Source organism: Myiozetetes cayanensis, unplaced genomic scaffold (assembly GCF_022539395.1).
Source record: "Myiozetetes cayanensis isolate MyiCay16 unplaced genomic scaffold, myiCay2020 scf27, whole genome shotgun sequence".
Lineage (NCBI taxonomy): Eukaryota > Metazoa > Chordata > Aves > Passeriformes > Tyrannidae > Myiozetetes > Myiozetetes cayanensis.
Window position 1 is genome coordinate 1588761 of NW_026087488.1, and position 26203 is coordinate 1614963.

The window sequence follows — 26203 nt, forward strand, 5'->3', positions numbered from 1 at the left end:
CAAATGACATCTCTCCCTCACAAAGCACAAACATGTTCCACAACCCAGGGGAAAGATGTTTCTCAAGCTTTCTACATCCATTCACTGGAAAAATTATTCCACCTCCTTCCCACAAAGAGCTTCAGCATTTCGAGATGCAGCTTAAAAATGCAATACTGAAGAAATATGGGTGGATATGTAGAAGAGCTGTTTAGTAACTCTGCATAAAACTTTATTGATATTTTCTTTACTAATTAGCACATTAAATCATTATAGTTTTCCAATAAAATTCCTCACTCTTTAAATAGACATAAACACAAAGAACACTTAGGTCTTGAGTGAATCTTGACAGAATTATTCCAATTATTAACTAATCTAAGAAAATGCACATTAGCCAGAATCTAAAGTTGCCATTTCTGCTAAAAGACAAGTTCTTTTTAAGTTTTGGTTATACCTGAGACCACCAGGTAACTTAGTTACCTCTTTCCAAATGAATCCCTCCAAGATGGATGATTTCAAAATCGGAGGAGTTTTAAAAGCAGGAACCAAAATGTGGGTACCGAGATTTATGAAAACTTCTTTGTTTGGAGTCACAGCAATTAAGAGAGCGAAAGCTCAGCCAGGCTGCCAGGACAGATGTGACCAAGACACCCAGGCTATGATGCCAGTGACAAATGGTGAACTGATAAGAAGAAATGGAGGGGGCGACAGCCTGAAGAACAGGTCAATATCACGCTGTCATGCAGCCATTTGAGAGCCATAATTAATCTATTACTCACCTGGCATCATCATTCATTGTGCAGTGGTCAATAGGTGCCATGAAGCTCACCAGCTTGCTATGCACATGATACCTGAGGAGTGCAGGAAATAAGCAGGCAGCACATTAGTAGCTATTAATGAAAAGGAAATGTTGCTGCTTGACTAGAACCGCTCCAGCCCCCTGAAAGGCAAAGCACTGGCTTTCCTGGGGGCTGATTCCTAATGAGTCACCAGTCGTACCTGGCAATTCCCCCTCCCTTCCCTCTTCCTTTCTTACAACATGGACACAAGAATAATCAGATGATACAATGAACTGAACAGCAAGCAAACCCTTTTTTAGCCCAGTGAGGAAGAGGACAGACAGCATCCATTAATTGTGTGTGAGTCCCTAATCAGACTCCCAGACAGACAACCCTGAGAAGTCAGAGACACTCCTTTCCAGCCTTCCATTCAGCTGGCATCTTAATCACCTTCTGGAATCTGTGCCCAGAGCCCACTGCAGGCAGCAGGAGCGTCAGAGCATCAGACCTTCTCCAGCATCCATCTGCTACCAGTTCTTCCTTCCCTGCTCTGTGGTATGCAGGGCCCTAAAGGACATCAAAATCCCACTCTGTAGCCATGTCCATAGCTGGAAAATCTTACCCTGAATAACTTACAAATGGAGCATGTAAAAACAAGTGAAGGAGAAGGCAGCAAAAGCCTGTGCAAAGATGAGATGGGGCATATTCTCATCACCAAAATATTTCTGCAAGCTGCCCTGCACCCCCAGACACAGGATCTCCTCGCCACTTTCCACACTGCAGTGCATTTCATGCCTTGTACTCAAGGACACAACATCAAATTTAACAGGGTACTGAAAACCTCCGAATGGAAGTGGCTTTAAACCCTGTTTCTGAGGGCAGGGGATTCCAAACCACTGGTGTGCACTACCTGCCTACCCCAGCCTGGAATGTTTCATCCAAGCTGCTGCTATTTTTAGAGCTTGACAAATAGCAGGCAAAAGGATTCACTAGCATTTGCCCAGAATCACCTTTCCACTCTGTCACCTCTGCACTCCCTTTTGTTTGCTTATGCAGGAACATTCCCTCGAGGGGATTTTCAGCTCACAAGCCCATTTCAGAACGGCTCTTCAGGCACAGCACACACTCACCCTCACACAAGGGCTTCTCTGCACAATCAAGTCTTTGTCAGTGGTAATGGAAGGAACTGCCCTGACCCGATGCTGTAATGATGGAGGCAGGGAACAGGCACAGCTGAGCAGGGCTGGTGCTGCCACAATCGACAGGTCAACAGCCCGGGCTCTGAAACAGTTCCCTTATGAGGCACTGCCACGGATTTACACAGATCAAGGCTTACACTGACACAGCCTGGCACGGGGACGTGGCAGTTCAGGTAAATTCTCTGACACGAGCTGTTTGTCCAGATCCAATCACTGCCACACCTTTTAAATCAGGACTTCAAAAATCCCAGTCCAGCAGATACAAAATATTTCATTTCATTCACAGAATGCTGCAGCAGCACAGGACCAGAAATCCCTGGCATGAAAAGCAGGTGTGCAAACCCGAGAAAGGGCACGTCCCAGTGAGGGGCAGAAGAGTTTTAGGCACCAGGTTTCTTAAGCTTGACTGGGGAGTGTTTGGATGAGCTCATTTCCTCAATCCCTGTCTGTGAAGGGGACAGGTACTCGTGTCAAGTGGCAGACTGACTGATTCTGAAAGCACTTGAAGCTCCTCAGCCCCTGCAGTAAACCAGCATATTTTATCCAAACATGCTGTAATATTGAAGCTTTGCTAAAAGGGAAGGATAAAGGAGACAGATCTAACTTAGCATTAAACACTTTGCTCTCCAGGATCTCAAAGTCCTTCATGATAGCAAATTTAAGCATTGCTATCCCAGTTTTAGAGAAGGAATAAAAAGAACAGAGGGTAAGGGATCTGTCTGGGGTGACACCAAGTCTCTCAGTGGAAGAACCAACTAATTAAAAACACCCATTTGGGTTCTACTTGCCTATTCTGAAAAGAAGCTGAAGCTTAACTTGATGTTAATGCTAACCACAGACAATGAGACTTTTTCTTTCATTGATATTTTCCATGCAACTTTTATTTAAAGCAGCAAGAGAAGGCCCCTAAGATGTAAGAGGCAACTGGCTTGGTGAGATGGCTGCTCTCCCAGGAATGCTGAACACACACACACACACTGCACACAAGGAGAGACTTCCCCATTATTCCTGGAGCTTTACGAGTCTGCCTCAGTTGTGTGATGTTGTCAGTAGTTTTGACTGAATCATGAATATATCCAATTATGTGTGATGCTGACAGAAAGGAATATTGATAGTCAATAATTATGGGCTTTTCAGGCCAACAAAGTAGCTCTTCCCTCTTTCAATAAATTATCTTATGACATCTATCTTAAAAATTGCTATGCCAGGCCTGACCCAGACTGACTCCACTGACTTTCTATCAGATGCCATCTAAACTCAGGATTTATAGTTTACTCACAAAAGGATGGTTAATGTGGCAGATTTTTCAGGAAGCAGAGCAGCTTTTCAGCATCCTCCTCCACCACAAATCATGCAGTCATGCTAAACTCAGGGAGACTGGGAGATCTGCTCTGCAAAGGGGGAAAACTCAGCTCTCCAGGCTGCCTCCCTTTCCACAGGGAAGGTTCTTCCACTGGCAACACAACCAAGTTCAAACCTAATTAGTGATCCAGGAGTGAAATGCTCCGAAGCTCAAGAGAGCTGTGATGTGACTTATCAATAAAGAAAGATTAGACACCAAATTCCAATTGGCAGTCAGTGGCAAATAGAGATCTACCTGAGGCAGTTCTGCACATCTTCCCCTGAGCTGCTGTCCAGCTTTTAGCCAGTGAAATATACATTGCACAAGAGGTGTTTATTGGCTTTCACTCGAAATTACGGCCCCAAATCGCTCAGGGATGTTTGAATGCCCCTCTCTGGTGCTTCCTGAGGCCAATAAACACTCCTGCCAGGACTGATCGGGGCAGTGCCCAAAGGCTGCACCAACCAAGCCCTTATTCCAGGCTCAAAGAACATCTCAGGATTCCCCAGAGCAAGAAATCCTGCCCTAAAACTCATGAATCAGCACCCCAGAGCCAACCCAGCGCTGTCAGACTTGACAAAATCAGAACCTGTCACCCACCTGATTCTCCTCCCTTTGCTGGCTTTCCTGTCCACCTTCTTCTTTATTTTGCTCCTCAGCTTCTGGATGGCCAGCCACTGCCTGAGGAATGGAAAACAACAGGTACACAACTTTCAGAGCCAGTAAACACCTCCAGAAACACTGTGTGATCCCCAACTGTGATGAAGGCTCCACTTCTCAAACAGAATTTCATCGAGAAAACAAAGTTTCCAGCAGGGAGAAACTTCTCCCACTTCTAAATATTTTTTTTTTACTAAAAGGAGCGTCATCTTACCTGATTTATACAATGAAAACTCGACATCAGGGAAAAAATCTAGCAAAATCCAATTACTGCAATCTTAATATAATCTTAATTACTGTAATCTATTTTATTGTAAAGTCAGATAAATGTACAATGTAATCACTACTTAAATGCAATTTTGTCTATATCATGTTAAATTATAGTGAATAGCTTTCCATAATAATCCAGATGTACACAAAATAAATTTGACACGTTGCACTAAACTTTGGGTAATATTTTACAAGGAGAAAAGTTGTTTCACCGTCACAAAACTTCCCCGTTGCATTTTCTTCCTCTCTCCAAACACAATCCCATGGGTTGTTTCAGGGGAGAGCCCAACTCCAGCATTCCCAGCTTTCCTTTGCTTTTACTCTTCTCTAAATTAGAGCCCCTGGTTATTTAAATGTACACTGCTCATTAAGTGGCATTTAGAAGGTTCTTTATTTTCTAACTCCAGAATCAAACAGAGAGACAGAAATACCTGGAACAACCCTTTCCAACTGGGAAGCATCTCCAGGGGATCACACACAAACCAGGGCACAGCTCAGAAGTCAGACTGTGTGATCCATAACTGAGGAGTATGTTACAGAGGATGAGCTTCCTGACTAATGCCATACAGATTTAATAACTCCTCAGGCAATGTCTTACACCCAGATGCTTTTTCCAGATCAACTCAGTACTCTTCCCTCTCCAGTGAACCGGACTGGAAGCCCCCAGGTGATTTTGCTGGAATGCAGTGCTGGGAGGAAGGCAGTGATGTTACAGACAGCTCCCTCCTTACCTGCCCATTGCCACCTGGTCGTTGGGGTCCAGGGAGGTGGTTTTACGCTCTATCAGTTCTCGAAGGAGCTGCAAGAAAGACAAAATTCCCATTTACAGCCCAGCAAGGACATGTTAATGCAAACAGGCCCACAGGTTTCTCAGAAGGATTAAGAATTAGCTGCCAAGTTCCCAAGGGCCTCATTTTTGAAACTCCTTAGAAAACCTCAAGCCAAAAATCGAGGCTTTTTAACATTTCCTCTGCACAAAGAGCTTTCTGAGGGAAAAAGCCAATGGCTATGGTAAAAGTTTGAGTAACTGTGTGCCATCTCCCTCTTCCAAAATGTCCCCACGGAGTATGTGATTGGGGCATAACACAGAAGGCCACTACAAAGAGTTTCTGTACGTAGTTTCAGACGGATCCAGGAGTAGTTTAATCTCCCCTTCAACACAGGCAGACCTGCAGGAAGAGCTGAGCCCCATAGGCCTCACCCCACGCTTTGTTTGGGGAGGGTAGGGGGGGACTGAAGCACTTGCCCAACAGAAGTCAAGCCCTGCTGGGCAGAGGAACAGCACAGCAAAACCACTTTTATAGCTAGAGCAGCAATGCTCAAACAGGTTATTCCATTTCTTTTTGTGTCCTGAGGGCTGGGGTTTGTCCTTTTTGCTTCCTGCAGCCAAAGAATATTGCGAACAGCCTTTTTGGATAGTTGACTGGTGCTGTATGTTTATCACCACTCACTGTCAGCTGTACCTGCTGTGCCTTGGGTATCAGCCAGGACATTAACACCAAGCACAGAAATAAACCCTCCAAAACTGAGGGGCACTGATTGGTTTAGAGATGCCAACATTTCACCACCCAGTGAAGTTACTGCCTCAGCTCAGAAGCACCCGAAACAGCCCCACCTGGAAATCAGAGTCCAGGCAGTTCCACAAAGACAGTGGGGAAGAAAGGATGCAGGATGCTTTTTCTCCACCCTATACTCTCCTCTCCTTCAGGGCATACATCACATTACAAAAAAAAAGTGATTCAAACATAATTAAAAACCTGCCACTACTTTTTTTTTTTTTTTCTATTTGCTTATTTTTGGAGATCATTACTGCAGCAATTACATTAAAAAATTCCAGGAGAGAGGCCACTGGTTTATTATCACTAGAAAACAGCAAGCTACTTCTCTGCCCTGTTTATCTGATTGATTCCCAACATCTTTCTGGCACACAATCTATCAGTTTATCTCTCCCACTTCATCACAGTCACTTCTGGCAGCTAAATACAAGATCCAAATCCAGTGTTACACAGACATACGACACAGTAAACCTGTGTAACACCGCCACTCTGTAAACAGCTGCCCTTAAGGCTAAGCAGAAATGGGATCTTGGTTTCTAGTCAATATTCTGTCAAAAGCAAGGTGGGAGGGAGGGTTGGAACAGCAGTGAGAAGTGGTGCAGAGAGGTTTTAGTGGTTTCTTCCTGTTCCTGCAATAAGGTGTTGTTTACTGTCTCCTCTTATCTCGTTCCCTGGCACGAGGCACAGCGAAAACAGCTGAGCAGAGAAGGCACACGTGGAGATGGTCACACACAGACATCCCATGCTTCCAGAGAACTGAGCAGCAGGACATTCCCAGAAGGACTTGCTCTTCCTGGTGGCCCATAAATTCACAGACCAGTAGAAGGTGTCCCTGCCCATGGCAGGGGTGGAACTGGATGGTCTTTAAGGTCCCTTCCAACCCAAACCATTCCATGACCTCCAAGGTGCATTTTTTGGGCAGGTTCCTGTACTGGTTTTCTTGACCCTGGCACTGACAAGGTCTTCCACTGTTCCAAATGTTCTTCCACAACAGTGTCAACTGCAGGACTGGGCACACTGCTGGGAAGAGCAGAGGGAGACAAAGGCGAGGGAGAAGTAAAATAAAGCAGGAGCAAGAGGGAAATTAGGAAACAGTAAGAAAAGCTGCAAAGCATCTTGTTACATCTAAACAGCATGTGTCTGGAGCTGAAGTTATAAATCATGCTAACAATGGTTACTAAAATAAAAGTGGATGTAGCCAGAGGCTACCAGTGAAAAAGTCAGCCCAGGCCTCGCTGCCTTTGGTCTTTAAGGATTTGATTAGTTTTCCGCTTTCTAGTTCAGAGTGTAGCATTCAGCCCCTGCTCCAGAGCCAGCCAGGGCTCGGGACACAGAGGGAATGATAAATTCATTTACTGAATAAAGCCACACTGTTTTCCCAGCACAAGACTTAAAACACTTCCAAAGCCGCAGTATTTCATTAAGCTCGGCGATTCTGGTTAGAATTTATTAGTCAAAACAGAAAACTCTCATCAGACCCCATATATTCCATTAGGAATGATATATGGTGTCTCCCAATGTCTAATTATTAACTAGGAAGTGTAAGTAAATCACCATCAGCGTTAAGCCCTGATGTGTGAAGACTGAGTCTGAGTTAGGCAATTTCGGCATCACAGGGCTTTGATTTGAAACAGATCCTATTTTGCTTTCCCTCCTTCACATCTTCCCTGAACTTCGAAACCCTCACTCAGCTCAGTCTCCCATGGAAGCAAACACAACTGCAAGGCAGCACAGCCACGTCCAGCAGCTCAGCTGCCAACTCTGAGCTGCTCCTACTGAAAGCTGGAACCAGAAGGACGAACTGCTGGGCTACGTGGAGCAGAAGGAAGCTGCTAATCCCAGTCTGGTTTTCTCGGGAAGGAAGGGGTGATGTTTGCCAAGAGAGCTCCTCACATGCCTGCTTCTGAACTCCACAGCCAACAAAACCACCCCAACCACTCCCCAGGCAGAACCAGGCACTACCAACCACAGGGGGGAAGAAAAGCCTGTGGAGGTGGTTTGGTGTGGTTTGGGGATGGTGGTGTGGTTTGCCCAGACCCACAGGCTGGGAGCTGACAGTCCTGTGTCCTGAGCACCCCAGAGCTGACAATCCACAGCTACTCACAGTGTTCTCACAAGAACAAGTCCAAGAGCTTCCAGAGCCATCAGTATTCACCTGCCCTGGTTGCCCCCAAAGCCAAAATCCACAGCGGAGTGAGGAAGTGCTTTCTCAAGAATTCACCTTAAAGGGCTCCCTCTCCACAGCAGTTAAAGAGATGCACACAGAGTACACTGCACGAAATTAGAGGGATTTAGAAATGCCATCAGGGTGTTGTTCAAGGGTAATAGAGATTCATTTCTCATTTTAGAGGTCAATTTTCATTTTAGAGGTTAGGTCTCATTTTCATGCACTATCTATCAGAGTTTCTAATACTACAGTCACTGACCTTTCTGATTTGCAGACCCCTAAGAATTTCCAGTTGAGACAAAGAGACAAGGATGGCTGAAATCCTGACAAAAGGCTCACTTGTCTTAGACCTTACAGAGCAAATCAAATTTAAAAAAAAGAAAGTCCATCTGTAGTATATCAAAGGTTTGAGTTTACAAAGCTTAGATATAAAATTGGAACAAAAGGACTGATTTTTCTCTGGTGTTATTAAGACCTTCAGAAAAGCCAGGCAAGGCACGGGTCACTTGTGCCACAGTGCATCAAAGGCACCTGCTCTGTCTTGCAAGTGGCACTGGTGCCTTTGAATTCCCCGAGTCAGGTGTGCCCAGAGGTGAGCACAGCTCTGCCAGGGTCCCTGAGTCAATAATAATAATAATAATGTCACACAGGTCTGACAATGTGCATTTGGAAACAGCTGCACACAATGCAAAAGGAGAGCCCTGGGCTGCTTCTGCCAGCTCAGTCGTCTGCTGGAAGCAACAGAAACACAGAAAGACTCCACTGTCTGTGGATTCTGAAACAATGAGAAAAATGGGAGAAACCCAGACTTGGGCTTACCAGCAGCTGCTTAACTTTACTAGAACACTCTGTCAGTCCTAAAAAAAAATATATTCACTTTATTAGTGAGGATCTCTGAAATATTTGCAAATGGTTATGTGGACTTTTCTAGCTAAATGTGTGTTTGTTGCTAGAGACAGTGAATGCACAACTACTGTGGTGGGCAAGTCTTTTCTAACAGTTTAAAAAGCAGTTTTTTTAACAAAATCACTGTAGGAAATAAAAAGAGAGAAGCTATATGCAGTTTGTTGAGTCCAAGAAAAGATGTGCACCACCAAATGCTTTTCCTCTCTCCTGGTGAAAATGCAAAGTCACTCCTGAACAGAAAGTTGTCAAAGCTGCATTTTATCAATGTATTTTCATTACTGTCCAATCTAACTTTTTCCTGCTCTAGTCCTCGAAGAGACATGGTGAATCATGTGAATTTATCCTGCAACTACAGCATAAATCATGGAGGCTGTTTCTAGCCCAGGACTCACTCATTGTGCCCTCAGTTCTGCCTGGATGTACAAAACAAGCTGTTCCTTTTCTCCTTTCAAGCCCCACTCAGGAGCAGTGTAAAACCATTTGGATTCCTACCAACACCAGGGAAAATTTAAGACTGCAGCTCAAATATTACTTTAAATCCCCTTGAAACACTTTTTAAAATCTATTTTTCTGAAAGCTATGCACAAAAACTTAACTTGCAAGACGAAATCAGTGGACAGTCTCTCATTAAAAAAACCATTTTATTCAAATTCAGGTTTGTGTAAGATGCACAGACTTGCCTATTTTCTAATAACCCATTAAGAGAAGTTCCAAATCAAGCTTTAAAACGTGTTATTAACCATCTACCCAGCCATTTGAAAGATACATGCCTGTGATAAGAGTATTGTATTGCCATTAACCTGTGGGATGGTTCGAGACATCTCTTATTCACACAAAACTCTAAATGCATCTAATTAAAGCCACAAGATCAGCTGTCCATATTAATCACTCACCGGTTTAATTAAGGTAAACCAGCTTGTCACAAAGCCAGTCTTCTCTCTATTCCTCACCATTATCGACTTTTAATAGTTCACTGGATTAGTAATTACTTGTTTATGGCATTATCAAATCCCTGGGAGAGGAAACGGGCCCAGGAAACTGCTTGAGACACAAGGGGAAATTTACCCCATCAGGCAAAGTTTCCTGAAGAGCCACACAGTGGGATTTAAAGAGTGATACAGTGGGATTTAAGGAACCACACAACGGGATTTAGATAAAAGTACGACTCAGAACAGAAACAAATTGGTCTGGAAGTATCTTAGCAAGAGGTTGGGATGTGCAGGTTTATTTGGTGTTACTCAGATTAAAGCTGGGGAAACCCTCCAGTGGAAGGTGTCCCTGCCCGTGGCAGGGGGTTGGAACTGGATGGTCTTTAAGGTCCCTTCCATAACCATAACCAAAACCAGGGGAGGAGGGAGCAGGAGAGCAGGGAAAGAAAGGAATTATGTATATTCCCAATTCTCCTTAGGCATACCTGCTGCCATCAATGATGAACATTTGTTCTGGGAAGAGCTGCTACCAGTGGAACACTTAGCATATGAACACTAACCTAATTCCTGTTGGAAATAAAGCAATTTCCACTCTCTCCTTTACCAGAGGAGTATTTCAACCTAATAATAAAATCTCCACTGTAGCATGTCAGACCAGCAGCTCCCTGGTAGCAGGCTGGAATTTTAAGTCTTAATGCTGCAATATCAGCTGTAATGAATTCTACGTAAATATGACTTCTAAAAATAAAAAGCCTTTTTCTTCCCTTAAAACCATGTATGAAGGAGACTTTAAAAGAAAAGGAACTGGGCTCCAGACAGTGATGAGGATCCTTCTGAAACAGTTTAACTATTCCCACTCAGTGCAACCCAGATAAAAATATTTCACTTGCATAATTCAGTTCAGCTTTCCATCCCTGTTCAACAGGGGCACTACAATAAAAATGTTGTCTTTGCTCATAAAACAAGTGAAGAATAGGAGAAAAGGCAAAGTGGGATGAACAGACAGAATACAGTTAAGTCCTGAATCATCAAAAAAGTCCACCAGACATACCTGCTTGAATTCTACTGAATACAAGACCTGGACAAGAAAATTGTTTTTCCACAAGAAAAACATATTCATTAACGAATTTTGTATTATAATCTATTATAAAACAGTATAGCTACTTATTCTGTTATCATTAACTTGTGCACATTCATCAGCTCTTGTTCATTTTTACTTGCCTAATTTCCCACTGACACAAAGAGGAAGTTGGTTTCCAATGCTATTCTTTATCTGAATGTTTACCTTTTAAGCAGTGATCAAAAAAAATTAATAATTACAAAATGTTATTTAGAAAAATGAAAGGGATATCCCCCCCCCCCAAAAAAAAAGAGGAAAAAGTCTGGATGTAGATTTAAACAGGAAGGAAAGAGCAGGTATTGAAATGCACCCTGCAATCAGTGTAATGCACAGAGGCCAGAGGTTGGGAGCACCCTCAGCTCCAACAACCAGCGCTGCTGCTGAGCACTCCTGAAGAAGCAGCTCCTTTCCTACATTTTATTTATACCCACACATGCAATCTCACACACACACACACAAAAGCACTGCACAGTTATGACCCACGTGAAAGCAAAGCCATTCAGGGCCTTGTCAGCTCTATTGTGCTGCGCTCTCCCCTCTCTGAATGGCGCCTTCAGCTCCGGCTTAGCGCCCTGACAAATAAAGGAAAGCACTTTATGAATCCACTTTAATTGGGAGGTGACAGAAAACATACAGCCATTTTCTCCAGCCTTAGCACCGAACTGGCCTCAGCTCCAAGCTCTGCCAAATCCCACTGAACACGGGACATTAACCAGGTCAGTCGAACAGGTGCTGTGTGGCGGGGCTGCATCCCCACAGCCACCGGGAATCTGTACGGATCATCTCTCCCAGGAAGCACGGCGGGGATGGGAGGGGAGAGGAAGGGTGGAAGGGAGGGAGAGAGGAAGAGAAGGAGGGAGGGATATAAAAAAACCCCAAGCAAGAAGGGAAAATGGATGTGTGGCTGCCTGGCGGCTCAGCAGATGTCTGTGCGTGATGTACGAGGCCGGGATAAGCTGTCGGAGCCCGCTGCCAAGGAGTGGCAAGTGATTAAAGCCTGCACCAGGCTAAGCACCATATTTAGAGTCTATGGGGTTCCCAAAGTTGCACCCATCCCTCGCTGTGCCGCCAGATGTTGCTGGCCGGTCCTGCTCCTTTGCAGGAGCAGTTGGTAGAGCCGGGAATGCAATCTGGAACGCTTCCGGAGGTGCCGCGCATTAAACCCGTGTCACCCATCCTTCACCTCCGCCGAGCGCTGAAACACCTCCAATTTGCTGCCACTTCCCTCTTGGGAAATGGTCAAGATACAGTTGTGCCTGGCAGACCCATTTGTTTTACTCAGGTGATTCTCTTCCCTCAATGACCTCTATTAGTTTAAGTTTTAATTTAGATTAACCCCAGCACCCCAATTAACCAGCGAGGGGAAAAGCTAAGCTGGGACTAGTCATATTTCTGAAATCACGATTTATCGGAGTTAAAGTTATTAGAAGGGAAGACTGGGCCATCCATCTATTGCTATTTTTCTTTTAAAAATTTAACATTTCGTGGCCAATAAGCACCTTCTCTGCACAGGTCCACAGATTGTCAATCTCAGCTGTTTCTCCTTGACCACTCCAAGATTTTGTTACGCTGACTGAATTTGTTTTGCATTCTTAGGGTCCAGCTGCCCCCCAGATTCCACCTCACAGATTTGGCTCTTTCAATCCCTGGTCCCAGCAAGACAGGCACTCTCTGATCACCATTTAGAGCCTACACAGGGGGGCCTGGCACCCTCCCCTGCCCCAGAGATGCTGCTCAGCCCACAGCAGTGGAGATACAGAGCCTGGAGAGGAGCTATAGCTTGGAATGCTGTACTATTCAGATCTATTCAGATCAAAAATTTCTGCCTTTCTAATGATACCATGATATTTGTCTAGTCCTGAAGTTCAAGCTCTCTGTGGATCACCAAAGCAGGCCCAGGTTTTCGTGCCCTGGGGGAGGAATTACAGCGACGTGTTCCTCAATATGTGACCATTTCCATTTTTCACAAAGCTGGCGCTGTCTTTATTAAATAAGCTACAAACACAAGGTTTCCGTGCACTGGGTGCAGATTCCTTGTTTCTAAGAATTTTGCAAATAAAAAGAGCGACTGGCCCGGATCCAAGCTGGAATGACTCCAGGAGAAGTGCCAGAGAAGCCCTGCAGTTTTCCCATTCATCTGAAGTAACAGGAGTAACTTCAGTGCTTTTGAGGGTCTACTACGATTGTTCTTCATACTGGGACTCTGCCCACGGAGAACAGTCACCTTCAGGGAATTCAGGGATTTTTTTCCTCTTGTGCAGGAGAACAACAGGCACAGACAGACTCACCCTGCAGCCCTGACAGCCCCAGGGCAGCAGTGCCAGGAGGGCAGTGAGTTTACATCCACTGTGCAGCCCCCTACAACAAAAATTGAGAGCAAAGTCCCCTGAGGTATCTGGAGATTTTGGGTGTTAAAACAGGTAACTGAGTTTCACAAGTGCAAGAAATACAGAGCACAGAACCAACTGCATTAAAAACCAACTGGAGGAATAATTCCACACATTTACCATCACCTACCTGGTGGTAAAAGTCATCATCATCAAATATCTCCTCATCTATGTCCTTCAGGTGTCTGTTGGAATCTGAGGGAGGGAGCACTTCCTGGAAGCACAAAGGAAATACTGAAAGCCCATATGTGGATATTTCTGTCCCTAACTCCAACAACATCACGTGAGCAGCTTGTAAACACACTCGATGATATGAAGGAATGGAGAGAAACTCCCAACATAACAAGCTTTTAAGGACTAGGAATACATTCAAAGGTAAGGCAGAAATGTTGCCAATGCCAAAAGAGATTTATGATACCTTTACTGGGAAATAAATAGGACTCTGCAAAGTCTTTCTGGCAAAATACTACAGATATTTTTAATGTAATGGCAAAAATACATCTTGCAAGTGCAGTAATTCTACCTGATCTCTCAGAATTGAGTATTTATTCATTCTTAAATACTAAATTAATAATGGACTTACCACTAATGTATTCTGTAGGTTAGATGCAGTACAATTTTGGAAGTGACTTTCTGGGTTAAAGACTCTAAACTGCAGCGTAAAAAACAAGTTTTGTAGCCTCAAAAAGCAGATTTAGTGAGCCCCACTTCCTCCAGCACAGGAGGGGCACAATCCCAGCCCAGACCTTGCCGAGAACCGGGACAGGAGGTAACGCAAACACCACAAAACCGGAATTGAAACGCAGGAACCAATACTCAGGTGGTTACACCGCAGGAACCAACCCTCAGGTGCCTCCTCCATAAATCTCTCACCAAGGGTAAGCCCCAGCAGCGAGGTCCCCTTACCGAGTGGTCCGGCCCGGGCTGAGGGGCCGGCGGGGGCTGCGGCTCCTGCTTGCCCAGCACGGCGTACACGGAGCGCCTGGTCTGGGTGCGCCGGAGCAATCTCTCCTTGTCCATCAGGATGTGATCAATCTGAGCCAGGATGGAGCGCTCGAAGGCACCGAAACCCTGCAACGGCATTAACCAGTGTCAGATAATGCAGAAAGCCTTTCCTCAAGGCAGCAATGTTCCCCTATCTTTCCATGTCAGCGGATAAGCAGACAGCGTTCCAGGAGGAGGGGGTTTTGGGTTGCGTCGCAGGGATTTCTGTTAGGATTTTTTATTTGTTTCTCCCTCGCTCTCCCTTCCCAACCTGAGGCAACTTGACGCCCGGCTTAATAAAATGCCTTTGCTGTTCTGGTTCAGATTAACTTCTCAATGATTAATACTAACTCAGAGATGTGAGGAGACCCTGGATCTCCGGGTGAAATGATTACCCATTGTATTAAATGTACACTCCATGGAGGAGGAGAGCCACAAAAGGCCCCAGTTCTGCTAGAAACCATAAACAGCCTGGAGATCAGTAACAGTGGCATTTTCATAGAGCTTATTTGCTGCTGGAGACTGGCTGTGATGAGATGTCTGGTCGGGAGAACCAACACCAACCAAGAGTTTTTCCCCAAACTTGGGAAAACGTTTGTCCCTGAAAAGGTTATTTCTGCCTGCCTGCTCAAAACAAAAGGCTTTTGCCTTTGATATGTGAGGGCTCAGCTTCTTTGCAAACTCCTCTGAGGCTGGGGAAAAGTGTGTGCTGGTGTATTTAGTTCTTGCTGCTTTACCTCTCAGCCTAACTTGGAACATCCATGATATGAAACTTCCAAATAAACTTAAGAGTCATAGAATCATGGAGCGGTTTGGATTGGAAGGGACCTTAAAGCTCACCTCCTTCCACCCCCTGCCATGGGCAGGGACACCTTCCACTAGCCCAGGTTGCTCCAAGCCCCGTCTAACCTGGCCTTGGACACTTGCAGGGATGGGGCAGCCACAGCTTCCCTGGGCAACCTGTGCCAGGGCCTGCCCACCCTCACAGGGAGGGATTTCTTCCATATCTCAAACCTAGGTTTCCTCTCTTTCAGTTTGCACTTGTTCCCCAAACCTCTGCTAAACAAAAGCATGTCAGCACACACGAGCCAAGACTTGCCTTTCCCATTTTGCCAGTTGCCACCTTTGTCTTGTCGTGCCACTTCTGCAGGACGCTGTTCCGGTAGGGCCTGAGCTCCGCGTAGCGCTTGGCCACGAACTCGGGGTAGTCCTCAAACTTCAGCTTTCGCTTGGGGAGGCTCCTCCTCTTCTCCTGGGCCTTATCCACCTGCTCCTCATCGCTACTGCTTGGGATTTCATCATCACTAGAACAAAACACACAGGCTGAACACCCTTCACCCCTCTAAGGCAGCGTGTGAATTCTCAGTGGCCCCTCCACCACCAGCTTTTTCCACACCAGGGTGGTGTTTTTGGCACAAGACCCACAGTTTAGCCCCTGCTCCATTATCAGAAAAACTACACAACAGACTTCCCACGAGGCAGAAGGAATTCAAATTTGTCCAGAGTATGTGTCACCTGAGAGAACAGCAGAGTGAGGGTGCTCAGGAAGGCTGTGCACTGTCCTGTTTCTTGGAGACAAAGGATTCAGAAAGATTCAAAAATATCTTTTTTTTGTATTTACCTCTCAGCTTTTGCTTGCTTTCCATCGACCAGGTGCTTCGTGCCTGGGTACTGATAGAGCAGCTCGTCCTGAAGCTCCACCAGTACTTTCAGCAAGGCCTCCAGAGTTTTACAACCTGCAGAGCAAGAGACACAAGTGACAATTTCTTGCTCCTGGTGAACACTCAGCTTTGCAGTGCTCAGTTTCTCATCTTGAATCAGAATTTCTGCTGCAGCCACCGCTTGTCCCATGAACTGTTTGTCTGTAATCAGTTAGAGATGTGGTTTTATCTCCAAACTGATTTATGGCTGTTAATGCCAAACACCAACACGCTGGGGGAGAACATTTCTTTGCTAAGAAGGGAGGAAAGGAGGCAGAACTGCCTTCTAAACATCTGCCTGGCTGCACACTGGGAGTGTACTGATCTAATGTTTCATCCACAAACATTCCCACTGCAGAGCCTGAAGGATTAACATCCTAAAGAAGCAACACACATGTGACAACAATCTTTTTGCTGACTCACTCGTTTCTCTCCTGTGTTAAGTTCTGCAGCACAAGCCAGACTCAAATAATATGACACAAGGGAAAATGCACATATATACAGGCCCTTCACACTGACCTCTGACTTTCCCTTCTTGTACATGATGTGCATGTTGTAAGAAGAAAAACCAAACCCCAAACTCCTGCAGGGCTGTGACCATCGCTGTGCTCACCACACAGGAGGTAGGAGAACTTGGATCACAAGTAAAATTAAGTGTAGCAAGATATGAACTGTGGGGGAAACTTAAACAACAACCTGGCAAATTTAACAGGAAGATCCTGACCTAAAACGTAGAACTGATGGCCCAGATAACCTCAGGAAAAAAAAGTGAAGAAAAGATTGGTGTGGAGAGGTGCAAAATGATCAACACAGGTGAGTTTTACAGGGATGAGCAGTTGCACTCCAGGGTGTTCCCACACAAATCCTGAATGCAGATCTGATGCTGGGTATCCAAAGGCTTTTGCAGCTGACAATTTTCCTGTATCCACGCAGATGGAGAGAAAACAATGTCTGTTCCGATGACTGTATGTTCTCCAAGGACACAGAGTTGCAGCTGACCAAGGGACAGGTTAACTGCACACTGTCACAGCATCTGTTCTTTAAAAATAGTTCTTTTGTGGCAACCAACAAGCCTCCCTGCAGAACTCCCCGATAGAAAACAAGTGTTTGCCTGGGCCGACACAAACTCTGCCTTTGCACATGGCCACACATCAATCCCAGGGTCAGCTCTCCCAGGTAAAGCACTTGGCACACTTCTACCTCAAAAAACCTAAACTGAACTCCTTCTGCCTGGCAGAGCCCGTGGATTTGTGTGGAGGGCAGGAGGTGGAACCTCCCCAGAGCTCCCCCTGGGCCATGAAACCAGTGGGGCCGCTCTGCTTAACTCCCAAACCTCCCTCTTTGTATTCAGCACAAAAGAACAGAGAGAACTTTTCACCACTCGATTTTTTTTCTTGATTTCCTTTTTTTTTTTTTTTAATGGGGGACACAGAGATCATGGGTAGAGCGAACAGCAAATCTTCCTCAGCCAGACAGAGACAGTGCCAGCAGAAATCAGCCCAGACACTCAGAGGTCTCAATCTCCCGCGTGTTACCACTGCGATATTGCTCAGTTGTCACCATCTTCAGATAAATTACGGCCTGACCTCAGTAACAGGAATGTCAAGGAGAAGATGCTTTAAGATTTTTGTTGCAGATCAGATGTTGGATTCATCCTCCCCGAGCCCGGGGTTCATTATAGATACGTTCTGACAACTCCTCTCTATAAACCTATTAACGGATTAGGTTTGCTGCACTTGTAAATCAGACGTGTGTTAGCATCAAAACAATTCCACGAGACAAACAAGACAAAAGCCCTTAAAAAATGCATTTGTTGTGTGTGTCTGCAGCTAAAGCATCGCCTGCAAAAGCAAAGTGCCCCCACCCCAGCCCGAGTGCACAGCTTACACCAGCAAAATCCTTCCCACTGCCTGCAACGCAGCTAAATGTCCCCAGAGCTTCCGAAACTGTTTATTTTCTCCCCGCTGCCTCTCCTCCAGCAGCAGTGCTAATGCACCCCAGGCAGCTTTGATCCTGGCAATTACAACTGGAGTAGCACTCCAGCTCTTCTGGGGTATAGCAGGGCCACGGCGAGCAGGCAAGGAAATAAAGACAGGCTCAAGCTCCCCCAGGCTCTGAGATATGGACCCCAACAGAAGTGGGGATGGGGAGCAATTTTATTTGGAGTGAAGGGGATGGAGAGGGCAGGGAAGACAATGACTGTGCGTCTAACCAGGTGGGAGGGCTAATTATTCCAGGCAGTGGCTTCATCACGAGCCTCTTACAGCTGGGTAATTTCCGTGTTTTCAGTTCTTGTGTATTTAATAGCATTACTGGATGGCATTCTCATTGTTCCTGTTGGCTGCTTAAGTGTGCTGTAAACTCAACTTCAGAAGCCAAGTGTCACCCTGCTCCCTTCCCATCCAGCCCTGCCCTATCCATTTCATGTTTAATTCCAGAAGGGACTGTTTTCTTCCCAGTCTCCTCTTCATCTTCTCTTCCCTCTAATGCCCTTGTCTGCCTTTACACCACTGCTTTGGGGACGAGTCTGAACCCATTTGTGAACGAAGGCAGCACAAAACAGAACTGTTTCAGGGCTGCAAACTGTGCCATTTTGAAAGGCAGCTGGACACTGACCCTCCTGCTCTCCCTGCCTGCCCCCCCAGCACATTTTCTGTTATGCTGCTCCTTGTCTGAAACACACAATTAAACAGAAAACAGCCACAAACACTGAGCTTTCAAACGCCCCAGTACATGAAGGCAACCAGCTCGCAGCTTTCAGGTGTGATAACCATCAGGTCTGCCCCTCCTGCTCCATTCACAGAACAAAGCCAGTGGCACCTCTCAGGGACAGGCAATGCCAGCCCTGGCCATGGAGCAGGGATGTCACTGCCATGACCTGTGGTAGGTCCTGGGCAGTCCCGGATGGTTTTGTTTATAAAGCTCTCAGGACCAAGAAGGTATCGACACAAACTGGCCAAGGATGAAACAATGCTGTTAACTCCACAACCACCCTCCCACTACTCCCCCCTGATTCTGATGCCAGCAGCTTATTCCCAGCTGCTCTTCCCAGCACAGTGCCTGGGACAGGGTCAGTGACTGCAGACACAGCACTGTGAAAGCAGCTGGAAACTGTGGAATGCAAAACTCTCCCGACCCAACTTTGCTGGCACAGTTCACCCCAGCTGCTGCCTCTCCCACCCCTTCTTCTCTCCCACTCTGTGCTGGCAGCTTTGCTGCATCCCTTATAACCTGCTCTCCAATGTGCTGGGGTAAATATTCCACTTTATACATTTGACACCAGTGTCACAACTGACACCTTTAACACTGGCCCATAAATCATCAGTGAGCAAGATCTCAAAACTATATCTCCTTTTCCAGGAGTTACTTCTGCATATCCAACCTGTGGTCTTTGAGGGCAGGTGACTCAGCACTGCCTTAAAAACTAAGGAATCTGATCCCTTTATGGCATCAAAAATCCCCCCAGACAAGTCAAACTCTGCGTGTAGGGGAGGCCAACTAAGCCCAGGACAAGACACAACCCCTCCTTCCATCAAACCTTTCCTAAAGCTGCCCTTTGGGAAAGAAAAAAGGATGGTGAGTGGGATCCATCTGCAGCTGCCCCAAGAACACAACAAATGTGGTTTGAATAAAACTTCCAGCTGAAATGGCACTCAGAGTGTCTGTGGGGAGACACTAACTTGTAAGAGTCACTTTTGAGAGTCCACAGGAGCCCCTTCATTTTGTGTACAGGAGTGAAAAAGTTGTTCCAGATCCAGCAGGCAGCATATCAATCCACCAGGAAAGCTGGGAGCCAGCACCAGTAAATCAAAGTGTGCCTTTCTGTTAATACTCCCTCACACATTCTCATTTTATACATCCCTCCACCCAGCCAGGAAGCAGCCCTGGAGTATTTAGCTCCATTCAGGGATAGCACTGCCATGTATCAAAGTGTCAGGAGACCCACCAGAGATGAAATCTGTCCTGCTGCTCTCAAACCACAAAATATCAATTTTGTCAATGCCAGGGGTTATGGACAAACTGGCTGTGCTGGTGGCACCCCATTGGACTGGGGGGGGCTCCTGGTGGCAGGGTACTGACCCCCCAGGCTCCCCCACCCCCATCCATCCTCTCCACACACAGAGTTGCTGGGGAGGCTCACACAGTGCCATGTAGGATGGCTTCAGTGCTCATCCATGCTCCTACTCCAGCATTCCCACAGCCTCCCACACAAGAAAAGATCTGTGCTCTCTTCCATGACCTCTAAAAACAGGGTCTCATTTCATCTTCCCAAGCAGCTGTGGAGAGCAGCAGCTGGTGCAGAGCCACAGGGAGCTTTGAGCCCATGGAAAAAAAGCTGGAGCCTCAAGGCTTTCCGAGGTATTCACAGAGCCAAGCCCTGGGATTCCCAAAACTTCTCCACTGGGCACATTCCTCCCTGTCTAACCCTGGTCCACCCATCCAGCAGGTTTGGAGCATGACAGGTTCACAGAGCCAAGCCCTGGGATTCCCAAAACTGCTCCACCAGCCACCTCCTTCCCACCTGACCCGGGTGCATCAACCCAACAGATTCCAAGTGCAATGGGTAAGGGAGGAAATGGGAAAATTGGGGCAAACCTCCCAGGATTTTCGCTCCATGTGGCACCTTGCAGGGCGCTGCCGTGGCAGTGCTTCCCACAGCCCGGGCTCTGCTGTGCACACACCGTATCCAAACACACACAGAACATCCTTCCCAGGATGTGCCAGCAGGAACCAGCGCCTGCCCGGCACTCGGCTCGACTTCAGAGCCCACGCCAAGCACTGGAAATTAACTACTTTTTTCCCCTCAATTAAATCTGAGGATCTGGCATCACAGGAATATCGCCACCATGCAGGCTTTTCATTTTCCATGTACCTCCACAGGCTGTGGGAGTGCTCACACGGAAAAGCTGGTGTTGGGAACGACGGCACGCAGGGCAAAGCTGAGCTGCCAAATACCAGGAGTGTCCCCCCTGCCACCACGGAGTGTCCCCACAGAGAGTCCCCGTGTCCCTGCCACGCTCCGGCCACATTATGCAAATGGGGGAGGAGGAGAGGAATCCATCCTCTTTTATTTTCATAGCTGCACATAATGAGAAGTATCTTCATCAGGTGCGGGTGTTTATCCCAGCGTTCAGATGAAGAGGGGGAATTTTCCCCTCCTCTCAAAGGGCTGTGGGACAGGAGTTAAACTCCAGGTCAAAATGGCCCTCGATCCGCTGGCCTCGGAACAATACTCCTCATTCAAATCCACCAGCCAGCCACTTGCACTAGTCATCCCCAGCAATTAATCCCCCACGAAACACGTTTGATTAAATCTTTTCAAGCAAATCCTTTGCTTTGCTTTTGTTAGTTCACTTCTTGTCAACATCTATTAAAATATGCCTTTAATTCTCCCACAATCTTAAAAAACACCGATTCCACTGTCTTCAACTTTAATCAACTGTATGGCCGGCATTTTTCATTTCATAATAATGTGCTGTTTGGAATTCAAGAGGCAGGCTCAACATCAATCATTCGGCAAGAATTTTTCCACTGCAATAAATATGCAAATGAGGAAAGCCAGTCAGTCGTATTTCAGGCCCGACTTGCTAGTGTTTTAAAAAAGACACAAATTTATTAATTGCCGTTGGCCAGCGGAATCCTATTACTTTGGGCATTGATTACAAAGCTGTGTGAGTGATTATTGTGCAACTCGCAGGCTATCCAGGCATGAGGAAAAATTATTAAAGCAAGGCAGAGATTATCAACTCGGAATAACAATAAGCCTTAACATTTTAGGCCTCTAACTTCTTCAACAAAGAATTACGCCGCAGCTCCAGTGTATCATAATTCTGAAGTCTGTCAGTATTACTTTTGGAGCCTGCTCTGTATTCCCAACAGCGGGACGACGTTCCCAGCCCGGAAAAGGCGGGGGAATTCCTCCAGGTATCGCATCTTAAACACGGGGCTCTGGACAACAGCTTGGTTGGAATTCCCATGTGGAATGAACAGCACGAAGGGACAACGTGGGGCAGGCAGGACTCCCCCAGAGCCAGGAGAGCACAGCAATAGAAGGCTGTTGACAAGCCTCAGACAGAAGCTACAAGAGCCAGCCCAGACCAAATGATAGGCTGCAGGTGATTTTTTAGAGGTGCTGCAGTTACATATGCATTTCTCACAGACTTCAGCTCAATCCTAGCACAAAGCACCTGTAAATCTGTCCAAATTTGGGAAAATCTGGGAGGGACATTCTCATTTTCCAGGTTTTGAGACTGGAGGTTACAAAACCCCTCCACGCTTCCCAAAACAAAGCAAGAATATATTTAAGTTTGTGGAATTTTATCAAACCACAGTAGCAAAAAGGCAGACTTTGCTGCTGATTGCAAAGGTCTGCTCCACACCAAGGCCCGATTTGCTGGTTCCATTGGAATGCAAATGATGCAAAAGCCTTTGCAGAGGGGAAAATTGTATTCCTTGGGCACAAAGGAGCCAACGCTGCACCCCCCTTTCACACCAGTAGTTCAGCTGACTCCCAAAGAGTTACAGAACAGCCTCAATTTAGCCCTTTCACTCCAATATTGCTGCATCTGACAGGAAGGACAACAGGATCAGACACAGATGAGTTTGCTAAAAGTAAAGAAAATAACTAGATGCAACAACAGAATAAAGGCTGAGTATTCAGGGGTTTTATTAGAGGGGGCTGGGGGAGGGGGAGAGCTGAGAAGGGAGAGAAAGAGAAACACTTCCATGAAGTTCATGCTCTGCTGATTCCCCTCAACCATCATCTTTTGATATCAGCCCAAAGCAGGGAGGGGACGGGGCTGGTAAAATGAGATTTATAAAAACTGATGTTTTACATTACTGTAAATGCAAAGGGGTTGACAGCACACATTCCTGCCTCTGCCAGGCTGGAATCCCCAAGTACATGGGCAGGAAGGAGAAAGGAAGAGGAAATGTGAGATCCCATAGTTATCTGGATATTAAGGCCAGAAGGGAACATTAGCCCATCTAGACTGACCTCCCCACATAATACCAGGCCATTAATTATATTTATCATGACAAGCACTGAGTTTCCATCTCAAGGTAACCAATTGCCAATTAATCCGAGTTAGCTGACATTTGCACATGCTTGTCTGGACACTTTTAAAGCCTTTGTTTCCCTGCATCTTGTTTGTGCTGTATACAGACTAACATGCACAAATATTTAGCTAAATTCAATTTAATTAGCTGTTAATCTTGAGAAACTCAAGTGTGGGCAAACCTGTCTGATTAAGTGTGGTGTAATCCCGCTGTCTGGGGTTCAGGTGTATCAGGTCACCCACCAGGGACTGTCCCACCATTTCTGGCTCTAGAATTTAGGGTAGCTTTCAAATTAACCTTAAACAACCTCAGTGTCCAGCATATGTGGCTGTGGAGATCACCTATCAAATGGGAGCACTTATTTTACCACACCTATACAGGAGGAGACAATTCTGCTCAAAAATACTAAATATCACAAGCTAAAAGCTTTGGCACTCAGTGAGGAGGGGCAAGAGATTTTTTTCCTGAAAACAGCCCAAAACTGCATGTTAAACAAATGTCCTGCATTTCTCCACTACCTCCCACATAGAATTTCTGAGCAATTCACAGACAGGAATGACAAGCCACAAAATATTTTCCTGGTACCTCTCACAGCCCGAATTCTGCACAGGCACAAAAACATCACAGACCCCATGACATTCCCACAACAACAGAGCTCCAAACCCGAGCCCTGTGCCTCCTCTAAAGCCTCCCACTTCATGTCTCTTCCCTCTCACTCGCTGGCACCTGCATAGAAGGGCCCAGGAGCTGATCATCCTCACTGACCCCAGTCCTTGCCAAAAGCTCTCCACAAAAAAAGGGTCTGATTCATTCATTTATTTCAGTTGAGAGCAGAGTCTTCATTAATGTCAACAGGCTTTGGCAAAGCCCCAAAAAGAGCTGAATAGATTCTTCATTAGATCAGAGAGGAAAGGTGAAATTTGGGGACACCTGCATCCACATCCATTTAAATCACATTCAGCCCTGCATGAATTGACAAGCCCGATGTTTTCTGTATTCATAAAGTGTCCAGACTAATACAATTCAATTAAAATGAACTACCAGTTTTAAGTGGGCTAGATCTGATCACAATAATTTACACTCAGGCTTGAAACCCAGTTCTGCTGTCACACATTTGTGCAGGCTCCCAGTAAAATCTTCAAAGCAAGAATATATTTAAGTCCATGATCTTGCCTAGCACCAATTAATCCTGTAACTGCTCTATGCCTCTGGAAACTGTGTAATCTGCCTGTGCCTCAGTTCCTCCCCCATCCCCTGTGACACCCACCCTGCTCTCTATTAATGCATTAACATCTCCAGATGTAGGTATGGATATATTTTATAGTTTTAAAAGCGATACAGGAATAGAGGTGATAAGAAAATTACGAGTGAATTATTGACAGCTGATTCCCACAGGCTGCTCTGAAAAACTCCAAGCCTGTGTCAATAAGGCACATTTCAACAGGCAGCTTTTCTCTAACCAGGTGTGTCCAACAATAGCCAGGTACAGGCAAGGAGTGAGGCAGAGGAGAGAGGGGTGATGCCTTGCCAGACACATCCTCTCTCACAGGAAGTGGAGCAGGGTCTCTGGTACCTGAAGTGGACTTGATTTGATTAAAAGTTAGTCTGTGCTTAGTCAGCTTCTTCAACGTGACTTACCTGGACATTGTACAGAATGTAAATATATTTTTTTAAAGACTGGGATTAACAGAACCCAACAAAAATCCTCTAGTAAACACTGAGAACATACAAACATACAATGAACAGACACTAAAAACAATCTATCCCTCTGTCTTTTCCCTCTGTCTTGAATGCCTACTAAATATTGCAGAACCAGCCCAGACGAAAATGAAGATATTCAGCGTGAAGCACTCATACAGAAAGGTTTAATATGCAAGAATGTAAAACCAGAGAACACATGGCACCCTTGGAGGTCTCCTGCTGGCAATGAATGTAAGTGGGATTCTTAATCACAGCCCTAAGAGGCCTTGTCCACAGATGTGCTGTTCAGTCACAAGGCACAGGTATTTGGCAGGGGAGCAGTTGAACCACCCTGCTGCACCCAGGGCAGGCAACTATTCCAAAGGTCCAGGGAGCTCCAGGTGGGAGTACGGCCCTCTCCCAGCACACTGGCCACAAAGGCACCTATTTCCACCCCAAAAACAGCCATTCCTGGCTCAGTCAGAGCTTTAGGAACAAAGATTCCACGACTCCTTCACTCCCCAGAAGGCCACAAACAGCCGGCCTCACGCAGCCCCTGCCAAACCCTGCAGAGTTCTGCAAGCGCTCCTTTAGCTCTTCTTTTCAATAAAACATCATGAAACAGCAACTGTTGGGCTGCACCTGAGACACGTAACAACTTGAGGGAATAACTTACCAGAGAGTCACAGAATGGTCTGGGTTGGAAGGGATCTCAAAGCTCATCTGGTTCCACCTCCCACCATCCCAGGCTGCTCCAAGCCCCGTCCAGCCTGGCCTTGGACACTGCAAGTTATCCAGCCACTGGATTCTGAGCTGAACAAACTGGCTGCAGTAAATTCTGAACAGTGAGTTCCTCCAAACTTCACGCTCCTTTCCCTTGTTTCACCTTTCCCCATCTTTCTTTTGTGCTTTCTTCACCACACCCCATTTAAACAGGGGGAAGGTGCCCACGCTCTGATGTCCCGCTGTCCAAACTCAGGATGGAGAAGGAAAAGCAGGACTGGGAACCACTTTGAGAAAAGATGCCCACACTTCAGCAGAATTCAAGCAGCTGTGTGAATTTTGGGTCTATTAGCAGCAGCCAAGGCACTGTGGTGCAAGCTGAGGCTGCTGCCAGGCAGAGCTCACTGCTGCTGTTCCATTAATCCATTAATAATCCAAGCAGGTTTGGGGATAATGGCCTTGAGAGCACGTGGAGCACTGCATTTGATTTTTTAATCTGATTCACTTTATTCAGGTTTATTTTCTTACTGATCACAAACCTTTGTGTAACTTCACCACAGCCCTACAAAGAGTAAATAACAGTTCATATTTGTTGTCTCCCCTTTTGTTCCTTCAGTGAGCAAATCCATCCTGACAGACCCTGCATATCCACCTTTTACCAAAACCACTATTTTCCCCATTTCCCTTGAAATCATCTTGAGCTTATGCTGAGGAATAGAAATATGGGATTCTGGTATTTTCTCTTAATCCACCTGACAGATGG

The 26203-nt window shown here is 46.0% G+C and overlaps 1 protein-coding gene across 2 annotated transcripts in view; it reads right to left on the reverse strand.

Moving 5' to 3' along the window:
* Positions 1-26203, reverse strand: part of AATF (apoptosis antagonizing transcription factor) — a 46841-nt gene that overhangs the window by 13546 nt on the left and 7092 nt on the right. For both annotated transcript variants that reach the window (XM_050321995.1, XM_050321994.1), the window contains exons 5-11: positions 15900-16014; positions 15378-15582; positions 14201-14365; positions 13425-13508; positions 4961-5028; positions 3900-3980; positions 759-830 (exon numbers count right to left, since the gene is read on the reverse strand). In XM_050321995.1, the coding sequence (XP_050177952.1) occupies positions 759-830; positions 3900-3980; positions 4961-5028; positions 13425-13508; positions 14201-14365; positions 15378-15582; positions 15900-16014 (790 nt within the window). The remainder of the gene's footprint in view (positions 1-758; positions 831-3899; positions 3981-4960; positions 5029-13424; positions 13509-14200; positions 14366-15377; positions 15583-15899; positions 16015-26203) is intronic.